The sequence below is a fragment of the Convolutriloba macropyga genome, chromosome 3, assembly GCF_964194025.1.
Source record: "Convolutriloba macropyga chromosome 3, txConMacr16.3, whole genome shotgun sequence".
Taxonomy (NCBI): domain Eukaryota; kingdom Metazoa; phylum Xenacoelomorpha; order Acoela; family Convolutidae; genus Convolutriloba; species Convolutriloba macropyga.
In genome coordinates this window covers 31,092,199-31,117,643 of record NC_134470.1, presented here as the reverse complement: position 1 = coordinate 31,117,643, position 25,445 = coordinate 31,092,199, and the positions used below count along the sequence as shown (strand labels likewise).

Below are 25,445 nucleotides of genomic sequence, written 5' to 3'. Positions count from 1 at the left end.
CTTGTCAAAAAAATGAAAATTAATCCATGGCCAAAAAAGTTTTCAAGTAATTTATTATGAAACCCTAACGGAGGTTTTCTGACCATTGGGGCTCAAAAAACCTGAAAAATGACAAAACCTCAAAAATTAAAAATTGGCAAAAAAGCAAAAATTCGTGATGATAAAATCTTGCAAGACATTCCATTACATCTATAATTTATACAGAAGCCATTTTTAAACCCTAGAAGAGGTTCCTTGGCTCTTGAGGCTGAAAACACCTAACAAAAAACAAAAAAATTTCAAAAAAACTTAAAAAGCAAATTTTATTTTAAAAAAATGCTAAAATTTGTGACATTACAAAGTTGAAAAACTATTCGATGGCCCATAAAAATTTGTCAGTATTTTATTATCAAACCTCTTAGGCGGTTTTCTGGCCTCTGGGTCTAGAAAGACCTGAATAAGGAAAAATTTTAAAAAATTATAAAAAAGATTGCGCGTTCTGTCAAAAAATGCTAATTCATGATGTTAAAATGTTGAAACCATTCCGTTACCACTAGAAACTATGCAGTAACCTATTATTAAAACCTAGAGGAGGTTTCTTGACATCTAGGAATGATAAAAAACAAAAAGGGTCAAAAAGCTTGAAAAAAATGCAAAATTGTATAAATTTGCGTGTTTTTAGCGAGCGGTTGTTCGTCACTAGCTAGATACGGGGGGGGGGGGGGGGGGGGGGGGTGCACCGAGGGCTGATAGGTGGATGGGGCAACAGTGGGGGTGGTGGTAACAGCGCGCGCAGGGGGATGGGGGCTATAGTGAGGGGGGGTCAACAGTGAAGGGGTCTTCAACCACTAAGAATCGCCCTTAACACAGCATAAGTATAAGTCTCGAAAACAGTTTGAGCTGAAACAAAGCTGAAAAGCTCCATGAGCACTTAATACCAACAGGGCGCTACCTGTTTATTCCCTTTTTGAGGACGAAAAGTCAAAAGCGTCAGTCGAAAAATCGGTCAAGCGAAAAATCGCATTAAAAAGACCGAGAGGACTAATATAATTGCTACAAACTTCGCTGGAAAGCAATTAATAACGGACAAAACCCAAAGCCAAAAATTAAGAAATTTGGCAAAAACCAAAACTATTTTGAAAAACGGTGGAGTCGAAGTCAGGCAAAAACAACAAAACTATACACTTAATCTTTAATCACAGCATAACACAATTTTAAAAGTCATAAAACAATTATTTGCAGTTCTTTCAGATAAAAGTGAAAACAACAAACAAAAAGAAGACTAAAAAATCCAACCGAAACCTGTCAGAAATAAATGGCACCTAATTCAATGAAAATGATAGCTGAACTGAAACAAACAACACAAACAATTTATTTATTTAAACCTCATTACCAACCAATGGTTGATCTGATGATTATCAGATTAAGAATATGACCAAAAAAGTACAAAACTAAGCAGGGCTCAAACAAATTACTGATACTTTTTAATACAAATTGTGGACGTAGGGAGTGTTGGGGGAGGTGCGAGTGGGGGGGGCTGACTAAGGGGATCGAACTTTCAAGAATAAGAATTGACGTTCGCACAATGAAATTGTCTCCTCAAAAGATTCGGTGCCTCGCGCCCATAAAAACTATTAGGGCGCAAGAATCTAAGACATATGCTCAGTCACTTAATGCTTTCCACGCTTTGCCTGTATCCCCTTTTAGAGGACAAAAAGTTGATCACGTGATGAAATTTTCTCTTAAACTGATTCGCTAAATCGTGTACTTAGACACTAGTGAACCGTAAGGGTCTAAGAGAAGTTAATACACTCCAGGATTTAACTGTTTATCCCGTTTTTGAGGACGGAAAGATAAAGGGTCCGATTTGACAAAAACCGCTCAATCAAAAAATTTCACAAAAATGGTCCAATATAATTGCTACAAAATTTGTTTGAGAGCAATTGAAGAAAATAGCCGGCAGATTGCAGGAATAGCTGCGACAGAATAGACCTACGTGTCATATAATAGAGATAGAAACAGATACAGATCTAAATTGAAAACATAGCCGGCAGATTGCCGGAATAGCTGCGAAAGAATAGACCTGCGTGCCATACAATAGAGATAGAAACAGATACAGATCTAAATTGAAAAACGACGCCGCTCAAAAAAACTAGGTAAAAAACTTCCAGCGATAAATTAATAAAGCTTGTTAAAATTCATTCCGCAGAAGCCTCTTATTAGGGACCTTTACTGCACAAATGAGTTCCTTTGACCTTAAACAAATTCGAATTAAACTTAAGTTTTAAAGTGCAAAAGTCATTTTATTGAGAGAGGTAAGTCACGTATGATCAAAATCTAATCACGCAAATAACCTAAAAGCTTTTGCTAAAGCGAGTGGGAAATGACGTCACGCGAGCAAATGCCGTTAGTGAGAGGAAGAAGTCATTCAGAAAATTTGACTTTTTCAGCTTTGCTGTGTGAACAAATGTAAAACGAAAAAAGAGCGTCAGACGACGAAACAAAAAAAAACCAAGAGCACCGCAATATAGCTTCGCTCAGCTTACAGCTTCGCAGCTATAAAAAAAATCGACGCCACTCAAAAAACTAGGTAAAAAACATTCAGCGATAAATTAATAAAACTTGTTAAAATTCATTCCGCAGAAACCTCATATCAGGGACCCTTACTGCACAAATGAGTTCCTTTCACCTTAAACAAAATTCAAACTAAACTTAAGTTTTAAAGTGCATAAGTCATTTTACTGAGTGAGGTAAGTCACGTATGATCAAAATCTAATCACGCAAATAACCTAAAAACTTTTGCTAAAGCGAGTGAGAAATAACGTCACGCGCGCAAATGCCGTTAGTGAGAGGAAGAAGTCATTCAGAAAATTTGACTTTTTTAGCTTTGCTGTGTGAACAAATATAAAAGGAAAAAAGAGCGTCAGACGACGAAACAAAAAAACATAGCATTTCATTTTCATTGACTAAACAGAAAACTAGACCAAGAACGGACTATGAATGGATTGGGAAAACCATTTAGAAAAAAAATCCGATCCAAAAAATCGAAAAAAAAAGTAAAAACTAAAAGTCAAATTGCCGCATGTGAACAAAAAACCACTAGCGAGAAAGCGAATTTTCGTTCAAACACGATTTTCTCACTATATTTTAGATTTAGAGCGAAAACAATTCACGCAGCAAAACCACTTGCTTTTTCGCTCCACTTCTTGTTTCGGCGTGACCAAAATCACTTCTCCAATCTGACTTCAAAAATCATAAAAATGTGTGAACAGATCTTAAAAAAGACAGCGCCCCAATACAATTCAAAATCTTTGAATTGTAAAAAACCAAGAGCACCGCAATATAGCTCCGCTCAGCTTACAGCTTCGCAGCTATAAAAAAAAACATTTTTTATGTTTCAAATACGAGTGTTCATTTTGAGGTTTAAATGTCGCAGCATAAAAGCCGATAGCCACAATTGAAAAAGCGAAACTATTATTGAATTCTGATGCATCTCTACGTACCTTATAGTATCCAGAAAAGCAGTGAGTGCCTCTGAAGCAGACCTCTCCTTTGTCATCTTTGGCGTAGTAGTTCATCTCTGGTACATCAATCAATTTGATCTCACAGCAGGCCAAGGGAATGCCCACGTTTCCCAGAGACGCCTGACCAGGTAGCGTCAAAGTGGCAGCAGCAGTGCACTCAGACTGACCGTAACCTGAAATTCATACTGAGTACTTTAACAGCCAATTCCTCTTCCACTCAAATCCTTCTCTCTGATAGCCGCCCAAAAGAACCTTCTTCCGAAGCCGGAGCAAGGTATGATTTTTAAAAAATACATAGGCAAATGACCCAAACACTGCGAAGGGAGCATCTGATGACGTTACGCATAAAAATTGAATTGAGCAGTAGATGTCTTATTGTTTGTCGTACGGTCTGTCCGTATTTCGATTTTCGGAGCATTATCAAATGAGCAAGAATCAAGAGCGGACATGACCGACTGAAAGAACATCACATAACCGAATAACGTCGGGCGAATTGCTCTCAAACAACCGGCTAGCGGTTGGCCCCGTCAGTAGCTAGCCACGGGTCACGGGGGGGGCGTGACAACAGTGTGGTGGGGGAAACAGGGGGGGGGGGGGGTGGTTCTGCGACTTCAAAGAAACGCCCTTCACACCATAAGTATAAGTCTCCAAAACAGTTTCTGTGAATAGCATACTTGGAGACTAAATGACAAAGGCTCTATCTAAAAGCACTTAATTAATGCCCGCCGGGCGCTACCTGTTTGTCCCGTTTTTGAGGACGAAAAGTCAATGGCTCAGACAAAAAATCGGTCAAGCGAAAAATTACATTCAAGCGAAAAATTACATTCAAGCGAAAAGACCGACAGGACTAATATAATTGCTACAAGCTTTATTTGAGAGCAATTAAACATAAAAGCTCCGCAGACAAAATTCGATGAAAGTCCATCAAAGTCCAGCAGAACATTTGAAAATTCAGCAACATAGCTGGATTGTTGCCAAAAAAATAGCCACAATAGTTTCGTAGATCTCCACTCTCAAAAGGATAAGAAAGAAACAGACCAACAAAAATTCTTTTTATTTAATGCTCAGATGCTACAATTTGATTAAAAATCTGTCAAACTTATTTCTGCTTCTAATAGCTACTCTTAGATAACCTTCAATTAGAGTGATACGCACACACACACTTGACCTTATCTCTTTGAAATGAAGTACAGAAAAGTCAATTTCAGAGTTAGGAAGTCAGTTTGAGAGTGAGGTAAGTCACGCGTGGCCAAAAACTTGATCACGCAAATGAAAAAAAAAAGCAGGACAAGCCCTGAAATACAATTCAAAGAACTGAATGAAAAACTTAGAAGTCATCTACAAAACCAGTAGCTCAATTGAACAATGCCAACCAAAACAAAATCATCTAAAAAAATTGAGAAACAAACAATCAAACTAAAGAAAAATATATTCATTGCTAAAACTCTTGAAGCTTTTACCCCTGAGGCAAAATTTGATCCCTATTCCAAAAACATGTTCAGAACAAATTTCTGCTTCTCAAATCGGTCCAGTATTATATCTACAAGACCTGAAAAAACTCATTGACCCTTGAAGATCGATTAACTCGAAAATGACCGAAAAAAATGAAATCAATCGCAAATTTTATTGAAATGATACTGAAAAAGGTGATATTGATATCTTCAGAATCATTTCTGTATCTCTAGAGGCTATCCAGCAGCCCAATCCCAAGCCTTAAAAAATTCGTTGGCTCAAAGATCGATAGGCAAAAATTTTAAGAAAATTCAAATTTCAAAGAAAAATAGAAATTCGTACTACGAAAATCTTGGAAATCATTCAATTGCCCCCTAGCAACTATTTAATAACATACTATCCAACCCTCGACGAGGTTATCTGGCTTCGGAGTCAAGAAAAACTGAATACAAGACAAATGTTTTGGAAAAAACATGAAAAAATTGCAAATTATATCAAAAAATTTTCAAAATCCCAAAGGTTAAATTGTTTAAAAAAATCCATTGGAAGTAACAAACATTCAATTACTTTTGATTTTTTACAGATTTTTTTGCAGATTTTTTTTCAGATATTTGTTTGCAGATTTTATCAAAAAAACGCTAAAATTCGAGACATTAAAATGTTGAAAACCAATCCATTGGTATTAGAAACTATGCAATGCCCTATTATCAAACCTATAAGGATATTTCCTGGCCCCATGAAGCTGGAAAAACTCAAAAAGACGAAAAACATTGCAATAATTAGTATCATTTTGCTGGTTTGTTTTTGTAGTACCAAACATAAAGCTCATAAAATGGTCATAACAAGTAATTATTTCTCGCAAAAGGCCTTCATCAACTTTTAAAAATTACAACATAAGACTAATCAAACAAAAATCACAAAAAACATGAAAAATTGCACTATTTTAAGCCCAAAACTCCTAAATATCACCTTTTAAATCACTAATTAAATTAAGGATATCCCAGCAGCTGCACCACTCTAAGCACTTGAAGGACTACTAGAGCCCACTTGTGGCCTCCAATGAAGCTTCATGCCCGGTGTACATAACATTTTTATCCGGTTTTGAAAGATCAAGGTCATTGAAAAATGAATGAACACATCTTAAAACAGCGCCCCAATACAATTTAAACTCTTTGTATTGTAAAAAAACTTGCTCCACTAAGAGTGAGAAATGACGTCACGCACGCACTTCAGTTGAAATTGCATGAATGAATGAATAAAATGCATATTTGAATTGGTGTAACGTCATTTGGTCGTAGCAAAAATCTTGACGACGAAAGAAAAAAACATAGCAGAAAGAATTCCGGAAGCGAGTCGAGGTGTCCGAGCTTAACAAAGAAAACCGTAATTACAGCTGAAACCCTTGCCTTTTGTATGAAAACTTTAATCATTTTGCTCACCTGATTTGAATAAAAGGATGAAACTTCTGCGGCAGTTCCCTTGAGAACGACTTGGGCATCGACGTTATTGGAGCAAATTGAGCCAATTAAAAAGCAAAAGATCAAGGCATCCGTCAGTAAGAATAGAAAGAACCAACCAGTTTATAATATAAGAGAAAATTTATAACATAAAAGACAAAAACCTCATGCCACCAAACCTCATATTACAAAAAAAAACATTTTATAACGTTAAAAAATGGATGGTCAAATACTGACAAACTCAAAAAACTGACGGGGCTAAAAATTGCGCTGTAATAACTCATAATACTGGTCTTGAAAAAAATTCGCAACAGCTATTACACCCAAAAGACATAATTGAAGGCAAATCGTTTAAAATCAAAAGCGGGAGCCACAAGAATAATTGCAGAAAAGAATTAATCAGTCAAAATTTGAAACCGGAACCACAACAATGTTTCAGTGCTGCCTTATGTTAAACAAAATTATTTGAAAACAGAGGAAATGAGAAAAGAATCGAAAAAAACTGAACATAAACCGACTAATGCCGGAAGAATTGCTCCTGAACGACAAGCGGGTGGAAATTCGACCCCGCCGGGTTTCGAAAGAATGACCTACCGATCCATGACCAGATGCACTGCCCACTCGGCTATCAGGCCCTAAATGTTGTCTTGCTGCAACCGATTTTATATTAGCAACAAGCTTTACTTCGGAGTGAGAGCAATAGAAATCACTCAAAAATGAAGAACGAAAGCGAGAAAAAGTCTTTTGAGAAGTCAGACAATGTTCTAGAAGAAAAGTGCAAATTTGTCAAGCAAAAAATTTGCATAAAAAAGACCAACACGTTTACAAAAATTGCTATGAACTTCGTTCAAGAGCAATTAATAAAAGCAATACAATTTTTATTTAATGATAAAAGCAGAGCAAATAAATGAAAAAGGTCTTAGGAGAATTCTAAAAAGATACACGCTAGAAATTAGAGTATATATATATATACAGACACAGTATATATGTAGAGCAAAAAAACATGGACAAACATCCTACTTCTTGATTTTGATCAAATTGAAAAATAAGAAAAAGGAAAATATTTCTTTATTCAGCATTCAAAAATAATTCAGCAATAAGAACTAAATGGCCATTCACTTGAATAGATAAAAAAGTAATAACAAAATTAAAGGATGTGGAACATTTACATACTTTGCAAAAAATGACAAAAAAATTAACATAGCTGGCAGATTGCCAGAAAATAGCCTCTAAAGCTTCATAGATCTGCAGTCTCAAAAAAAGCAGAAAAAAAGACAGACCAAAAAAAAACGTCTTTCCATTGAAGGCTGATATGTTATATTTTGATTAAAAATCTGAATAAGTTTTTGCTGCCTCCTTTAGCTGCTCTCAAAAAAACTTTAGAGTGACACATACCCATTTGACCTTCACTTTGAATTAAAGTAAATAAAAGTCAATTTTATAATTATAAAGTCAAGTGAGGAAGTCATTTTTGAGAGTGAGGTAAGTCGTGTGACCAAAAATTTAATCACACGAAAGACCAAAAAAAACTCGCTCCACTAAGAGCGAAAACTGACGTCACGCACGCACTTCAAATGAAATTGCATGAACGAATGAAAAAGCAGATTTGAAGTGGTTGTGACGTCATATGGTCGTAACAAAAAATCGCGACGACGAAATTTAAAAAACCAAGAGAAGGCCAATAATATCCCCAGCTATCGCTGTACGGCTATTAATAAACATTTCGATTAAAAACTTTTAATGAATTTCAAAGGCCAGCGCCGAAAAATAATGCAATCATCAATAAAATGAAAACCAAATCCCTGATGGTGTACAAAAACTCAATAAACAAAAAAAACTTATAAGCAAGCACTCAATGCATGAATTATCAAAAAGATATTGCCATATGCCCTGATTTTAGAAAAAAATCCGCCTAAGATCTAAACACGCAGAAATTAAAACAGAAAAAACAATTAACTAAAAAATCGAGAAAAAAGCCTGTTTCGAAATTGGAACGCACTATTATGATCTCAAACAAACTGTGGTATGAATTTCTGAGGGTCACATCTCAAAGCAGCATCAAAAAAACCCATCTCTACGAAAAGTAAAACTACGAGCAAAAAACTGCAGCAGTTGGACGAAAAAACGTCTAAGAACGGTTATTTATAAATTGTTAGTTTTTAGGGCAATAATTAGTCTTAAGGGCAATTTTAATCACTGACGATTAGGTCAAAACGCCGTCTGAACGAATGGTAGTTCCGGTTAAAAAAACCTCGAGAAAACCAACTCCTCTTCGAGTCGTAAAAAAACAAGGGAAGGCCAATAGTAGCCCCCACTATCGCTGTGCGGCTATTAAAAAAGATGCCACTATAGACAAAAGTAATAAGAGGCAAGAAAGGAGACTTGGTGCGAAAGATAAATCTAAGAAAACATAGCCCGTAGATTGCCAGAAAATAACCGCCGTTGAAATGGTTAGAGAAAAATTGAAGCCTTTTTTCTTCCTAACGTCGAACAGTTCTAATACGGTCCGCAGTTTTAGTATATTTATTAAACATGGTGAATTCAGCCTCTAAATTGGGGGACCATAAGCTTAAAACTAATACCAATTAGCAGTGCAATCTTGCACTAAGTCTCTAAACGTGAAAGTGGAGACTTATATAAATCCAAAAAAGTAACAATAAAAAACATAGCCAGAATAATTCAAGAAACGAATCGAAGAGTCGTCTCAGCCAAAAAACTACCCATTTAACTAACTGATACCTGCTAAAGCGACCAATAAAATTTTCAATTTTCAAAAAGTCCATAAAGATAGCCGGCAGATTGCCGGAATAGCTGAGGAAGAACAGACTTGCGTGATGTAAAATACAGATAGAAACAGATTTGAAAAAAAAATTATTGCGGCCAACTTTTATTCAAAGGGGGTTTACATTCGAGAACAATTTCGGGTGCAAAACTTTCGAAGCTGAGGTTCGAACGCCCCACCTCCGGCATAAGAACCCCCTGCATTAATCACTAGGCTACACGTCCCTTATGCTCTCCTATATTACAAGCAACTTTGTTTTAGCAACAGAGACAGAGAAACTCTGAAAGCGAGCAATTTAGGTCACGCGAAAAGCAAGAAATAAAGCGTGAAAAAGTGACTGAAAATGTGAAGCGACAGAATGTTCTGGAACAAAATGTAAAACGAAAAAGAGCGTTAGACAACTAAACAAAAAAACAAGAGCACGTCAATATAGGTCCACTCAGCTTATAGCAGCGCAGCTGTGATAAATATTAACTCAAAAACAGACTGAACTGAAAATTCAGTAACTTCTTTAGATAAAATAAGAACAACTATTAACAAAAAAATCTTTCTATGCAGTTGAAAACATCAAACTGCTCTCACATCACTCAAGCCTTGTTAGGCTCGTTAACTTTTCCATTTTTGGAGAAATAATGAGAAAATGCAACAAATCGGCAGAAAATATTTACAAAAATTATCTATTTTTTGTCATTTATCTCAACCAAAAAACGCTGTTTTTTACCATAAAAATTGTATTCATTTGGTAACTATTAACAAATATTAAATAGCAATAGGTGTCTTTTCAAAGCCCAAAGAAAGCAATAAAACAATACAATAACGAAAAATCACTAAAATAGCAAAAAAAATTGAAAAAGTAGAAAAATCGTAAACTCGGATCAATCACAACATTTTTAACAACTATCTGCACATATTTAAAACTATCAATTTGGCTTATGCAAACTACCAAACAGAATAAAAGCCGATGGTAAACAAAAAAAATGTTGTTCGCATCCAGAAATTTTTTATAGCTCAATTTCTCGCTCTCTGAAAAGCAGCATAAAAAACATAACCAGCAAACTGCCGAAAATAGCCGCCGTTGACCCACTTGACGCACATTGTGATTGAAACAGAAAAAAAAGGAGATAAAAACTGGCAGAATTTTTCTAAGTGTCAGTGTTCTTATTTGGTGAGTAAATTCTGCATATTCGGTTAGATTCTATAACAACACTTAATTCAGCTTCTAAACTAACAGCTATTATGCATAATTCTATGCCAGCTAGCAAAGTTAAAAACTTTGATAACCTAATGCATCATGACTTAATGACCGCGCTTTATATTTTTATCCTGCTTCTTTTTATTTTACTCTTCTGACTTTAACTTTATTCACATTACGTAATTCATTACGTGAATGAATTTAAAATCCATGCAGTTAAACAGTGAGTGAAATAAGTCAAAAGTAAAGCGTGAAAATCGTGACATAAGTAAAACGAAGTGTGATCAAAAAGTGAAGCGAATTAAAAAAAAAAGAAGAGCGCCTACATAATAGTCGTTGAGAGGCTGACAGCGGCTATGAAACTGAAGCAGGCCGTAAAAACGTGCTAACAAACCAATTCACAATGAAAAATGGCAAAAATTAGCTCAAAATAACATCTAAAAAGCCAGCAGACTGCCGGAATAGCTGCCAAATAGACTTGGGCGCCGTAAAAAAAGAATCATAGAGAAATGAATTGAAAAAAGGTTACGCAAAACCTTTTTCAAGCAAAAAAAACTTAAATTTAAAACTCTTAGTCTATCAATGAAAACATTTTTGGGTGCAAAAAGTATTGAAATTGCAGACGTCCGAACTCCAATCCCCGGCGTAAGAGTCAAAAGCATTAACCACCACTCGGCTGCCAGTCCCCTCGCTACACTTCATGTTACATTCGATTTTGTTTTAGCAACAAACATAACTTATGAATGCACGCAATTTAGATTACGCAATTTAGGTCACGCAAAAATCAAGAATCATGCGTGAAAAAACGACCAAAAACGTGAAGCGACAAAATGTTCTGGAACAAATGTAAAACGAAAAATAGCGTCAGACGATGAAACAAAAAACATAGCAGGACAAGTCCTGACGTACAATTCAAAAAATTTTCATTGATTCATTGACTTAACAAACAACTGGACCTAGAACAGAATCTGAGTGAATTCGGAAAACCATGTCAAAATGCCGCATGTGAACAAAAAACCACTAGCGAGAAATGGAAATTTGGTTCAAACAAAAAACTAGGCTTATAATGAACTATGAATGGATCTAATCCAAAAAATCGAAAAAAAACAGAAAAATGAAAGGGAAATTGCCGCATGTGAACAAAAAACAACTAGCGAGAAAGCGAATTTTTGTTCAAACACCGTTTTCTCACTCTACTTTAAATTTAGAGCGAAAAAATTTCACGCCGCAAAACCACTCGCTTTTTCGCTCCACTTCCTGTTCCGGCGTGACCAAAATCACTACTCCAATTTGACTTCAAAAATCACGATGAGAATGTGTGAACAGATCTTAAAAAAAGACAGCGCCCCCAATATAAATCAAATTCTTTGAATTTTAAAAAACAAGAGCACCGCAATAGAGCTCTTCTCAGCTCAGAGCTTCGCAGCTATAAAAAATATAATAATTCAGATGGTAAATAATACTTCAAAGCATAGTATTACTAGCCAAAGTAGACGAGACAAACATCTTTGACTGAAAAAAGTTGAGTTAAAACTTTAAAAAAGCTGTGAAAAAGCCGCACGTGATTTAAACAATATAGCTCGCTCAGCAAAGATTCTTTCAAATGAATGTCTCCTCTGAATTATGAATTTGAAGTTTCGGCAAATAGCTTACCAAGAGACCAGCAAGGCTCTTGTAGAACAGGTGAGCAACTTAATGCTCTCGAGCTTCACTAGTTTATCCCGTTTCTCAAGACTTAACATTTCAGACTTAACAACTGAAAAAAGAACATCAGAGCTAAAATATTTGCCATAACTTCGTTTGAGAACCAGTAATAACTTAATATCTGTCATAATAAAACCGAAGTTCGCGAAAAGGAAACATACTACTAATGACATACTACTAATAATGACTGCGAAATCTGAAAACTCACTTACCTTCAAATACAGGAACGCCCATAGCACATTTAACGAACTCCATCACTTCGTCCGATACGGGGGCAGCTCCGGTGACCATAAAGCGCACACTGCCACCTAACATCTTCTGAATTTTAGCGAACACTAGTTTGTCGTAGAAACTATTGCGTCTGAAAATTCCCGCGCGTACTTCTCTTTTCTTTGCAGCCAGACCTGAATAAAGGCAAAAGTGAAGATTACAGTTCCGGCACGTTACAGCATAAAATTTGAACAAGTTTTCAATTTTTTTCTACATGAATAATAAATATATTGCCCCAACATTACCGCAGTTCATCCTTTTTCAGTTCACTGAAACTTATACACATAAAAAAACAAGAACATCCCTTTTTTTGCCTTTCAATATGTACATAACTTGGTCATTGTTTTCAGCATGTTGGCCATTACTAGTTTCTACAAAATAATAGATACCATCCATCGACACTTGTCGAATATTTGAACCATAACTGACAAACGTCGTACGAAATGCTCTCGAAGGACTGAAGGGTGCTCGATAATATTATTGTAGTCTGCTTATTGTTTGGGTGGAAGGATAAGTTCGCCAAGGTGCTTCAAAGGTTACGTTAGTTATCTTAAATCACTAATATGATTTGAATTAAAATAAAAGGCAATATCGGCGTTTTTTCAATTGATTTTTAGCTGAAAACTACCGTAAAGAGCTATTGAAACAGCCATTAAGAACATAAACAAAACTGCTCTGAATGACAGGCGGACAAAATTGCTCTGAATGACAGGCGGGAAATTTAATTCAGGGACAGCAGCCTAGATAGATTTTTCTTCATGGGTGCAAAAATTATGTCGGGTTCAAATCCCGACCTCCTGAGTCCGATACCGTCACCTCGACAGAGGCATTAACCACTCGGTTATCAGGGCCTTGTCAGCCTCTCTCCAACAATCTGCTTTGTTTGAACCACAAACTTTATTTCGGAGCGAGATCAAATGAAATCACTCGAAAAACATAACCGACTAAACGTCGGAAGAATTGCTCTTGAACGACTAGTTGGAGCTCTAATCAATTGCAGCCTGCTTGTCAGGGGGGAGGAGAAGGAGCCTAAATGGGACTAAGAAGTTCTATTGTGGGCTTCAAATAACCACATTAGAGGTTAACATATACAACTACAAAGATTTAAAGTAAAAAATAACACCAGTTTCGGCGCACTTTTCATTTGACTTTTAGTATTAAATTGTCGCCAATTGAGTTCAGCTGCTTGAAATTGTGATTGAGAGAGAATTTTAGATCACGCGAAATGCAAAAAGTCAAGGGCGTAAAAGTCACTCGAAAAGTTAAAATTATCAAGCGAAAATTTTGCATAAAAAAAGACACACACGTTTACAAACATACCCGGCAGATTGCCGGAAAATAGCCGCCGTTGATTCCAATAAGCATGATTGGGATTGAAATAACAGAAGATATTGAAAAAAAAAAGATTTTTGTACAAAAACATTTTTTTTAATTAAGATTTATTTTGATGGCATTTCTTAGTTGAACATACTTCTGTTTCTTAGAGAGAGGCTACAGGGGCTCCTATCAATAACAACAAGCATTAGAGATGGTAAATAAGACTTATAGGAACGACGTTCAAATAGCGGGCATCTAAAATTGGGCTTTATGGGTTTATCCCGTTTCTATTTCTGACATCCATTTTTGTACTAACTCTGTTCATTTTGAATTGCTTTGCTGAGCAACTGATGTTCAAAATCACTTTTAGCAGAATGAGAGAAGAGAGAAACTAGCCTAGAGAAGTCAAAAAGATTTCACGCAAAATGTTGAAAAGGCGGCAAAATGAGGTAAAGCGAAACATTTTTTTATTCGACGAAGAAAAAAAAATAGGAGCGCTATAATAGCCGGCTGAGAAGATGAGGGCGGCTATTAATAATTGATATGAACTAAGTTCAAGAGCAATTAATCAACAAAGTCGTGAAACAGTCACTTGGGACGTCACTAGAAGGAACGCGCAAAAACGGTTAAGCAAAAAATCTGCATAAAAAGACACACGTTTACAATAATTGCTTTTCATTCGAGAGCAATTTATCACGCAAATAAATTATGAGTAATAAACTGAAAACATTAAATAGATTAAATTATACCTAATTGTATTTAAAATGAGACCTATTATTAATGAGACTAGTCGACAGGACAACAAAAACCATTATAAAAACAGTCAATCCAAAAAATCACAAATATGCTAGCTAACAATCACTCCAGGAAGCCAAGAAACTTTGATAACCTAATGCACTACGCCTTAATTACAGGCCTTTGTCCGTTTATCCAACTTCTTGACTTTGCTTTTGACCTTGACAGAAGTCCCTTTCACTATAATTGTTTGAGTAAATTCTAAATTTATTCGGCTGAAACAGTGAGTTAGTCAAAAAAGAAGACACGCGTGAAACATGCTTTGCGTAAAATGGATAAACGTGATCGAAGGCAAAGCGAATTAAAACATCATAACAAGGAAAGCCCTGTATTACAGTTTAAAGAAATACGCAAGTCAACAGAGCATACACCAAAACAAACACATAAAAGAGCATTTGATAGTGAGCCAACAAGGCATATACTGAATCAAGAACGAAAAAATATACAATCTCACTTATAAAAAAACAGCGTTAACCAGATCATTAAAACTGATAACCGCATATTAAGTGAATCTTTACAAAACAGACCCTCAAAAGGTAAATATAACCTCTGCAGAACAGATATTAGAAACAAAGTACACCAGAAAAACGGCGAAAATAAATTTCACTAAACGTTTACTAGTAAAAAAAGTTTTCACTAACTAAACAAAATCTTAATACTATAATATTTCTCTTATAAAAAGGCATATAACAACCGTTTTCAAATACAACGGAATGCCGCTGCAAAAAGATAAACGTGGCATGTGTAAAAATTTCAACGAACTTTAATTTAAAATGAATGTTCTCAAAGTCAAAAACATTGGCTACAAGCTTGACACAAAATATAAGCAACTTAGTCTGAATGCAAAGCCAATGAGACCAGTCGCTTGTTCTCAATTAAAACTGAGACGAAGGGACTGGAAACAAATAAATTAACAAACACTGACAAAGCATCAGTTCAAAAAACATTTGCTACCAACTGATACTACGAAACAATTTCAATTTAGTTTAATCAGAGAGTCTATAATAATTGTCATTAATGAGAACAAATGGCAGGAACAAAAAGCAGGCCAAAATTAACTGCCGTTTTTTTAAATAAAATGTCGTTTTTTTAAAAAAAACGTAAGTTATTATGATTAAACTCCGTGGAGAGAAAAAAGAGGCCCATGAACTGCACTAAACGATAGACAAAAAACTTAAAAAAACAGGCTAACCTTAAAAAAATCACGGAAATTTTTTGACAATAAGTAGTGTCCTAGTAGTAGTCAACAAGCAGTTTTTGACAAAAATTGATTTAAAAAACCTTCAAACCTTGAAAATTCAAACAAATAAATAGATTCAAAACTCCTTATCAGAGAGCTAATAATAACTACCAACAAGGCGGCTCGGTAATGTGCAATGGCACATAAGGTTCCGACCCCGCCCATCCACAATTTTGGCATAATTGTCTACCAAATGAGGAACAGATAGAAAAACCCAAAAATTATTTTTTGCGAATCCCAAAAAAGCCCAAGTCTTTTTCAAAAAATTCTGTATGAACGATAAGATAACCTCCGAAACAAATAACTCAGTGGAGTAAAAATTGATGCATTAGATTGCTGTAATATGTCAATATTAAGAAAGCGAGTCAAAACGAACAGCAAAATCAAACAACAACAACAACAAACATTAATTACATCAAAAAATTTATGTCCCTTTTAAAAACTAAATTTAATAACAAAGTCAACATACCGTCAGATAAACCTGAAACTAAACAAAAATAACTTATAAATCACCAGAAAACATATGCGACCAGTCCATAGAAAGGTTTGGTAACAATTATACAAAAAAGAACAAAAACAGAAAAGTAAAAAAAATTAACTTATTTTTTTGAAACAATTAACTTCAAAGTAATAAATACCATTAGGAATAAATTAATATTACCACAAATTTGCGATTACCACTGCTTCTATAGAAGGGCATTAGGACCTGACCTTATTCATTTTTTAGAGCGGCTAAAAAGAACAACAAAGAACAAACAAAATTTCAATTGAAACTTGCCAGAAAACGCTGTCAAAACCGTCAAGCCAAATTTTGGCACTCAAAATATATTTGATTGCGCCTTCTTCAAACAGCTATAATGTAGTACGTGGCCATTCATTAGTAAGACTAGGTAACAAGTAGACAAAAAAGCGAAGTGCTAAAGTATGTAATACTTTTAATTTTTTTTCGAAACAAAATTACATTCAATGTCATGAAAGGCATTAATTACAAAAAGAGCTATTTAAATATCGTCGTTTTTTCATGAAAAGGAAACCCTCGAGACCTGTAAATATCCAGAATATTTCTTGCATCTACAAAAAGAACGTCAAATATGACAAAAATCAAATTAATTTAATTTTTTTTTGTGAAAAAGCGGTGTCGAAGCCAGTAAGGTCATAACAAAATCTTAAAAAAAGATTTTGGGACACCAATCCCTTTTATTCCCTTGACACCCATAATGTCATATTTGACCTGTAATCAACTAACGAGATTAGGTAACAAAAAGAAACATAAAAAGAACAAAATTGCGAAGTTAAAAAAGTTTTTTTTTAATTTTGGAAAACGATGGGTTTGAAAGTCATAAAAGCCATCAGCTATCTGCTAATATCAGAATATCGGTTTTTCTATTCTTCCATGAAAAACCAATGAAAGCTATCACTATACAGGAAATTTCATACGACCGAAACGACAAAGTATAAATGACAGTTAAGACAAAATTAAAAAATTCAATTGATTTCTTCAAGAAAGAGGCGTCGAGGCCAATTAAACGATGATTTATATCTTTCAGGATTTTAATATGTTCAATTGTGCTTTAATTTGAATGCTAATAAGGTGACATGAGAACTGTCAATAAAGTGATAATGTGACAAAATTAGAAAACGTGAAAAACTGGCAAATATCAAAACAAACAAAAATCTAAAATCTTGCAGTATCAAAGCCAGAAAACAATAATTTCAGGCTTAAAACTGCAACCGAGAATAAATGTTAACTCAGTAGAAAGAAGAAGCAGTCTTTTTTTGCTGACACTAAGCTGGAAGTTGAACAAATTAAGAAAAAAATAGAGGAAAAGTTAATTAAGCCATTATTTATTGAAAAGTCAATTATTTTTAAAAAAGAAACGACCATAAACTTTCAATTAAAAAACTAAATGCATTAGCCTGGAGCTGTTTAGCAAGCGAATTGGTTGGACCTATCACTCCTGAGCTTTGATTTGATATGTTCTGTTCTTTATTATTAAAAAAAAGTCTTTTTTTTTTTAAAAAAAAGACCGACTGATTACAACCCGATTTTTTTTGGATTGTAACAGTCCAAGAATGGCCCAAAACTACCCCTGTTAATACGTATTGTCCGTTAAAAACAATTGATTTTTCGAATGTTGTAGATATAGATAATTTCTGAGTTGAAACTCAAAATAAATTTTGCATTTTTGATAATCAACGAGTAAAGTTAGCAAAAAACGGCAAAGTTTTAACTACAAGGCACTCTCTGCGGACTCTGAAGTAGAAATAGCCCCCCTCTGAGTCTACAAAGATTGTATGAGTGTTGTTTGGGGGTGTACTGTAGGCAAATTTAATCAAAGTGGACTAAAGTAGCTTATTTCGTGCTCTTGTTGATGAAAAAGGCTAAATTTTGAAATGTTTATCCAGATTTTTTGACCAAAAAATTAAATCAAAACAATCAAAAATGCTTGTTCGTCTTCAAAAATAAAATCAACGACACTATTCTTAAAAATTAAAACAAATTTTAGCAAAATTGACGAAAATTTAGGCAAAAATTCCGGAAAATGTGAAAAACAACGTGAATTCACTCTTCTTTTCTCAGAAGTTTAAGCCTCGATAACTCCCTGTAGAAAACGAAAATTAAAAAAATCTTTTTAATTCCATATTCTACGCTGGACGAGCTTTCTAATGATACCAGTCTCAACTCTCTACGATGAATATATCGAGCGGCGAAAATTCACGGAACAAAAAAAAAACCCAGTTGAGTATATAGTTCCTCCCCCCTCAAGAGGGTCGGAACAATAATGATCTTCACCAACAGGACAACAGCAACAACAAAACATGAAAGTCTCAAAAATTCGTCAATCATGATCGAAAATAAGTAGCGTCAAAGTCGTTAAAATCATTAGAAATAAATTCAAACCACTAAATACCGTCGATAACAACTCATCAGAGAACCATCTTTAAACAGTGCTGGCAGATTGCCAGAAAACACCCCCAATAGCATGGTAGATCTGCAGTCTCAAAAAGATAAAAAAAAACAAGTAACTTTTTATTAAATTCTCAGATGCTCTAATTTGATTAAGTCTGTCAAACTTATTGCTGCAACTAATAGCTGCTCTTAGATAACCTTCAATTAGAGTGGCACACACACACACACACACACACACACACACACACACACTTGACCTTATCTCTGAACTGAAGACCTTATCTCTGATCTGAGTAAGGTAAGTCAAGTGTGACCAAAAAAATAATCACCCGAACGAACAAAATACTCTGGCCACTAAATGCATTAACTAAAAGCAGATTTGAAGTGATTGAAATGTTCGTAACAAAAATATTGACAAAATAAAAAACATAGCCGACTAACGTCGGGCGAATTGCTCTCAAACGACCGGCGAGCGGTTGGCTTGGTCAGTAGCTAGCCACGGGGGGGGGGGGGGGGTGCACCGGGGGCTGATGGGGGCAGCACTGGGTGGGGGGGGGGGGGGGGGGCAAAAGCGCGGTGGGGGGGGGGGGGGGTGGAGCCAATAGTGGGGGTGGGGGGTCACCAAAGGGGGGGGGGTGTCAACCTCTAAGAACCGCCCCTCACACCATAAGTATAAGTATAAGTCTCCAAGACAGTTTGAGCTGAAACAGACCTGAAAGGCTCTAAGAGCACATAATGCCCGCTGGGCGCCACCTGTTTATCCCGTTTCGAGGACGAAAAGTCAAAAGCGTCAGACAAAAAACTGTTCAAGCGAAAAATCGCATAAAAAAGACCGACAGGACTAATATAATTGCTACAAACTTCGTTTGAGAGCAATTAAACATAGCAGGACAAGTCCTGACTTACAATTCAAAGAATTTTCATTGACTAAACAAAACACGAGACCTAGACTGGACCATGGCTGGGTTGGGAAAACCACATGAAAAAAATATCAAAAGAATCGCTTAAAAAAGAAACAAAAATTGAAGCGAAATTGCCGCATGGGAACAAAAAAAGACTACCGAGAAAGCAAATTATACGCTACTTAAGAAATTAGAATGAAACAGTTAACCCCGCAAAAACACTCGCTTTTTCGCTCCACTTCCTGTGTCGGCGTGGCCAAAATCATCTCTTCAATTTGACTTCCAAATTCATGAAACTATGTGAACAGAACACAAAAAGACAGCGCCCCAATACAATTCAAATTCTTTGAAATGTGAAAAACCGAGAAAAGGCCAATAATAACCTCAACTACCGCTTTGCGGCTATTAAACAAACCGAAAAATGTCGGATGAACTCTTCTCAAACGACAGGGGCTGTAGCAAAGAAAACCTTTTTGTATGGGAGCGAAAAAATCTGTCGACGTCAGGTCTTTATCCTCGCCTAGCTTACTATCTCTTTTTTGCAAAGCACTTAATTTCTCAAAAATAGCTGACAGATTGCCAAAGGGGGCAGATTCCCAGACAATAGCCGCAATTGCTTCGTAGATCTGCAGTCACAAAAAAATACAGTTAAAAAAGGCAGACCAACAAAATTACTCTTTTCTCATTAAAGGACGAGATCTATATTTTGATTAAAACCTGCCCCCTTTTAAGATATTGCTGTCTTGATTAGCTGCTCTCAATTAAATTTCATACAGAGTGGTATGCATTCACTTGACCATATCTCATTAATGTACCTTATCTCTTCATATCTAAGTAAAGTAAAGAAAAGTCAATTTCAAACTGAGGAAGTTATTTTTGGGAGTGAGGTAAGTCACGTGTGACCAAAAACTTAATCACGTGAATGAATAAAAAAAACTCGCTCCACTAAGAGTGAGAAATGACGTCACGCACGCATTTCAGTTGAAATTGCATGAACGAAAGAACAAAAAGCAGATTTGAAGTGATTGTGACGTCATATGGTGGTAACAAAAATCTTGACGACGAAATATAAAAAACCAAGAGAAGGCCAATAATAGCCCCAGCTATCGCTGTGTGGCTATTAATAAGAGTATTTAGGTAAAGCCAAAAAAATCAGTAAAGAAGAGAAATTCAAAGAAGTTCGAAATGAAAAAAGTCTAGTATAATAAATAAAGACACACGTTTACAATAATTATTCAAACTTCTTGCCAGAGCAATTAAAAACATCAAGTAACAGGACACAAATATTTAGAAAAGCATAGCGGAAAAAAGAGATTTTTACAAACAAGTGCTGTCAAGTCGTCAACAACGCTACCAAAGAATGAAAACCATTTAGGCAAAGAGCTTTAGTAATGCGTCATAGGAGAACCAATGAGAATACAATTAACACTACTAAACATAGGTCAAAACGAACTCAAAAATAAGTAGAACAAAAAATCGGATAATTTTCAAAAATAAGTAGTGTCTAAGTAGCTAAAACGTTAGATAAAACTGAAACCAATAAACAGCTTCAATTATGCCTCATCAGTGAGTCAACGAGACCAATCATTAATGACATTCGTTAAAAAGAGAACACGAAATAAAAAAGCACATGGGGCGTAAAAAAAAAACAAAATTTTTGAAAACAAATTGTCCAGGTCGTTAAAAACTAAGAATTGAAACCGTAAAGTAGCTTCAATCATACTTTATTGGAGTGCCATTGAGAAGCATAATTATTCCGACTAGGAGACAGGACAACAGAAAGAACGGGCGAAACTCAAATATTCACAAATATTTTATCAAGTCAAATAAACCGTTGGTTAACATATGTCTAATTCAAAAATCAAAACAGTGATTAATGAATAGCAAAACAGTAAAAAAAAACAATAAAGCGATATATAACGAAAAAAGTATGAAAGAAAAGAACAACTCAAAATCTTTTAGCAATCTTTTTACAATGTGTTATACAAGACAACAAGTTGCATCATTCCAAAAATCTTTCTTCTGAGAACTTGTAATATTGTATAGTGAAAATCTGCACAACAGACAGCACGAATAAACATTGAAACAATGAAAGGAAAAAGCCTAAAGGAAACTTAAACTAAACAAAACTTTAGTAAAAACTGGCCAACTAATTTTGATCACTTTTAGACTCAATCACAAATATTAATTCAATACAAGCAACTTGGAAAAGATCATCAAGTACACCATAAAAATAGTTGTAACCCATAACTCTCCGTAGACAAAACAGATTTGAGAGAAATATACAAAAACCGCCTAAAATAGCAAATTACAAAACAAATGTCAAGAGTACCTTAATAAAAGTCTAATAAATGCTTAAAACAGACAAATTTGCTCCCTTATGTACAATTGCTTGATGTTAACTACGAAAGAGCTATTCTGTCAGCTAAATTTAGTTGAGAAAGCTTTATGCGGAACGAAAGTTTCGCTTGATAGGAATATTTTTTTCACACATACTTTTCTATGTGCAAGATCTCATTGAAAGAATTACATTCTGGTTTTGAGTTTAGGACAAGTTCTTTTAAATAACTAATTTAATTTACGTTTTTTAAAATTTTTAAACATACCCGGCAGATTGCCGGAAAATAGCCGCCGTTGATTCCAATAAGCATGATTGGGATTGAAATAACAGAAGATATTGAAAAAAAAAAGATTTTTTTGTACAAAAACATTTATTAAGTCCGATTTATTTTGATGGCATTTCGTAGTTGAACATAACGTACTTCTGTTTCTTAGAGAGAGGCTACAGGGGCTACTATCAATACCAATAAGCATTAGAGATGGTAACTACGACTTATAGGAACGACGTTTAAATAGCGGGCATCTAAAATTGGGCTTTATGGGTTTATCCCATTTCTATTTCTCGACTTCAATTTTTTATACCAACTCTGTTCATTTTGAATTGCTTTGCTTAGCAACTGATGTTAAAATTCACTTTTAGCAGAATGAGAGAAGAGACAAACTAGCCTAGAGAAGTCAAAAAGATTTCACGCAAAATGTCGAAAAAGCGGCAAAATGGTAAAGCGAAAAAAAGTTTGACGAAGTAAAGTTTGACGAGCGCAATAATAGCCGGCTGAGAAGATGAGGGCGGCTATTAAAAACGATATATTATTAACTGTATATTGCCTCTTTACCTTTTATTGCCTATTTGCATTTTATTCTTATGAGTATTGGAGTAAATCTTTTTTTTCACACTCTCAAAACTTTGCATAAACAACAAACAAAGCCGGCAGATTGCCGGGAAATAGCCATCGTTGACGCGCTAGACGCATATCGGGATTGAAACAGAAAAAAAAGATTAAATTGACAAAAATTTTTCCGAAGTTTTAAAAATTGTTCTAAATCAGTGTGCGGTTTCAGTTAGATTCTAAACCTATACTTACCTCAGGTTGTAAACTGAAGGGTTCTAAGCTTAATACTAATATCAGCTAGTAATCGCTCTAATGAACTTTGATAACCTAATGCACAACGACTTAACGACCGGGCTTATCGGTTTATCTCGTTTCCTTCGATTTTGCTCTTTTGAAATCGACTGTATTCACTATATTGCATAATTCGATGCGTAAAAGAATTTAAAATCCATTCTTCTGAAACAATGATTGAGGTAAGTCAGAAGTCAATCGTGAAAATCGTGATTTATGTAAAATGAAAAACGTGATCAAAATGTAGAGCGAATTAAAAAACATATCAGGACAAGTCCTGAGGTACAATTTTCAATGAGTTAACAGAAAACTACACCTAGAACGGACTACGCCTTTGGTAATTGCCAAAACCATTTCTAAAAAACATTCAAAATTTTTTTTAAAAAAAACAAAATCAATGTCAAAATGCCGCATGTGAACAAAAAACCACTAGTGGCAATTAAAAATTTAGTACAAAACAACAAACTAGGCCTAAAATGAACTATGAATGGAATGGAGAATCATTTAGAAAAAAAATCCGATCCAAAAAAATCAAAAAACAACAAATCAAAGTGAAATTGCCGCATGTGAACAAAGAACCACTAGCGAGAAAGGAAATTTTGGTTCAAACACCGTTTTTTCACTCTACTTTAAAATTAGAGGGAAAAAATTCACGCCGCAGAACAGCGCTTTTTTAGCTGCACTTCCTGATTCAGCGGGACCAAAATCACTACTCCAATCTGACTTCAAAAATCAAGAAGACGTGTGACCAGATCTCAAAAGACAGCGCCCCAATACAATTCAAATTCTTTGAATTGTAAAAAAAGAGAGTCCATAAATAATAGCCGTTTGAAAGGCTGACGGCGGGTATTAAAAACCCTAAATTAACTCTACTTTTAACTTTTATTCAACCGGTATACCTAAACTTTTCACGTGCGGCATTTCATTTTAAATTCTGTGAAAAGAGAAGTCAACAATTTAAAAAATTAACGTAACCGAAATCCATTGAGCGAATTATTCTCAAACGACTGGCAAGCGTTTCGCTTCGGTAGTGGCCAACTGTGGCTTACGGGGGTGTTGGGGGGATTGGTGGTGTCAAATTTATGATTAAGAACCACCCCGTTCACGACATGAAATTGTCTTCTCAAAACAGTTTTAAGAGAACTTGAAGACCTGCGTGTGCTACCTGTTGATCCCGTCTTTGATGACGAAAACTCAAATGCGTGAGGCGAATAATCGGCCAAGCGAAAAATCGCTGTAAAAAGACCACAGGACTTATATAATTGTGGCAAACTTCGTTTGAGAGCAATTAACCACTATTACTGCTATTCCACTCGCAATAGCACAGCAATAAAGTCCGCTGAAAGACCAGTGCGACCAGTAAACAGAAAACCATAACGCCCGATCACGTCAGTTTCAATATATTGAAATCAATTTCAGCGCACTAAATTTGACTTTTATTACTAAACTGCCAATTAAGTTAAGCTTCTGTGAACTCTAAATGCGATCAACATAACCACTCAGAAATCAATTATTCGAGCTCAAAAAGCCAAATAAAAAAGTTTAAAACATAGACGAAAAATTGCCGCAAAATAGCCGCCGTTGACGGGATTGAAACAAAAAGAAAAAGAGACAAAATGATCAATTTTCTATTTTTTTCAGGGTCAAAAAGTGTTCTAATTTGGCGTGCAGTTTCGGTTGGATTCTAAAACTAAACAAAATTCAGATCCTAAGTTGAAAGCTAATAAACCTACCAATGTAAGCTAGCAGACACTCTTATGAACTTTGATAACTTAATTCTCAATGACTTAATGAACTGGCTTGATCAGTTTATCCCGTCTCTTTTGATTTTGCTCTTTTGACTTTGACTGTATTCACTATCTTGCGTTACTCATTGAGTGAATGGATTCAAAAACCATTCAGTTCATACCGTGAGTGAGGCAAGTGAGAAATCAGACGTTAAAGTCGTGACCTATGTAAAACGAAAAACGTGATCAAAAGATAAAGCCAATTAAAAAAAAGGAAAGCGCCTAAATAATAGCCGGATGAGAGGCTTACGGCGGCTATTAATAACATAATCGACTAACGTCACGCGAATTGCTCACAAGACATTCCCAAAAAAGACCTTTTAACCTTAAACTATGGCCTTCCCGGTAGCTTCATCACACTATGCACATGAAGGACTAATAAACGCGGCTGAGGGCCTCTAATGAAACTTAATGACCGCTGGGCGCTATCTGTTTATCCCGTTTTCAGGTCAAAAATTCAAATGGGCCAGACGAAAAAAGACCGAAAGGACAAATGCAATTGCTATAAACTTCGTTTGAGAGCAATTAAAAACAAAGTGAAAAACCCAATCTATAACAAAGCTTAAAAAGTGTAATAACATGTTGCGAGCAAATCAACTGCTGACAAAAAAAAGTTCAATGCACAAAATTTTTACTCGAAAATAGCGTCGAACTGACAGAAAACACACAAAC

General features: G+C 35.3%; 1 protein-coding gene across 2 annotated transcripts in view; it reads right to left on the bottom strand.

Annotated features, from left to right (window-relative positions):
* Positions 1–25,445, bottom strand: part of LOC142336150 (long-chain-fatty-acid--CoA ligase 5-like) — a 141,249-nt gene that overhangs the window by 15,068 nt on the left and 100,736 nt on the right. For both annotated transcript variants that reach the window (XM_075384747.1, XM_075384748.1), the window contains exons 6-7: positions 12,303–12,494; positions 3,483–3,676 (exon numbers count right to left, since the gene is read on the bottom strand). In XM_075384747.1, the coding sequence (XP_075240862.1) occupies positions 3,483–3,676; positions 12,303–12,494 (386 nt within the window). The remainder of the gene's footprint in view (positions 1–3,482; positions 3,677–12,302; positions 12,495–25,445) is intronic.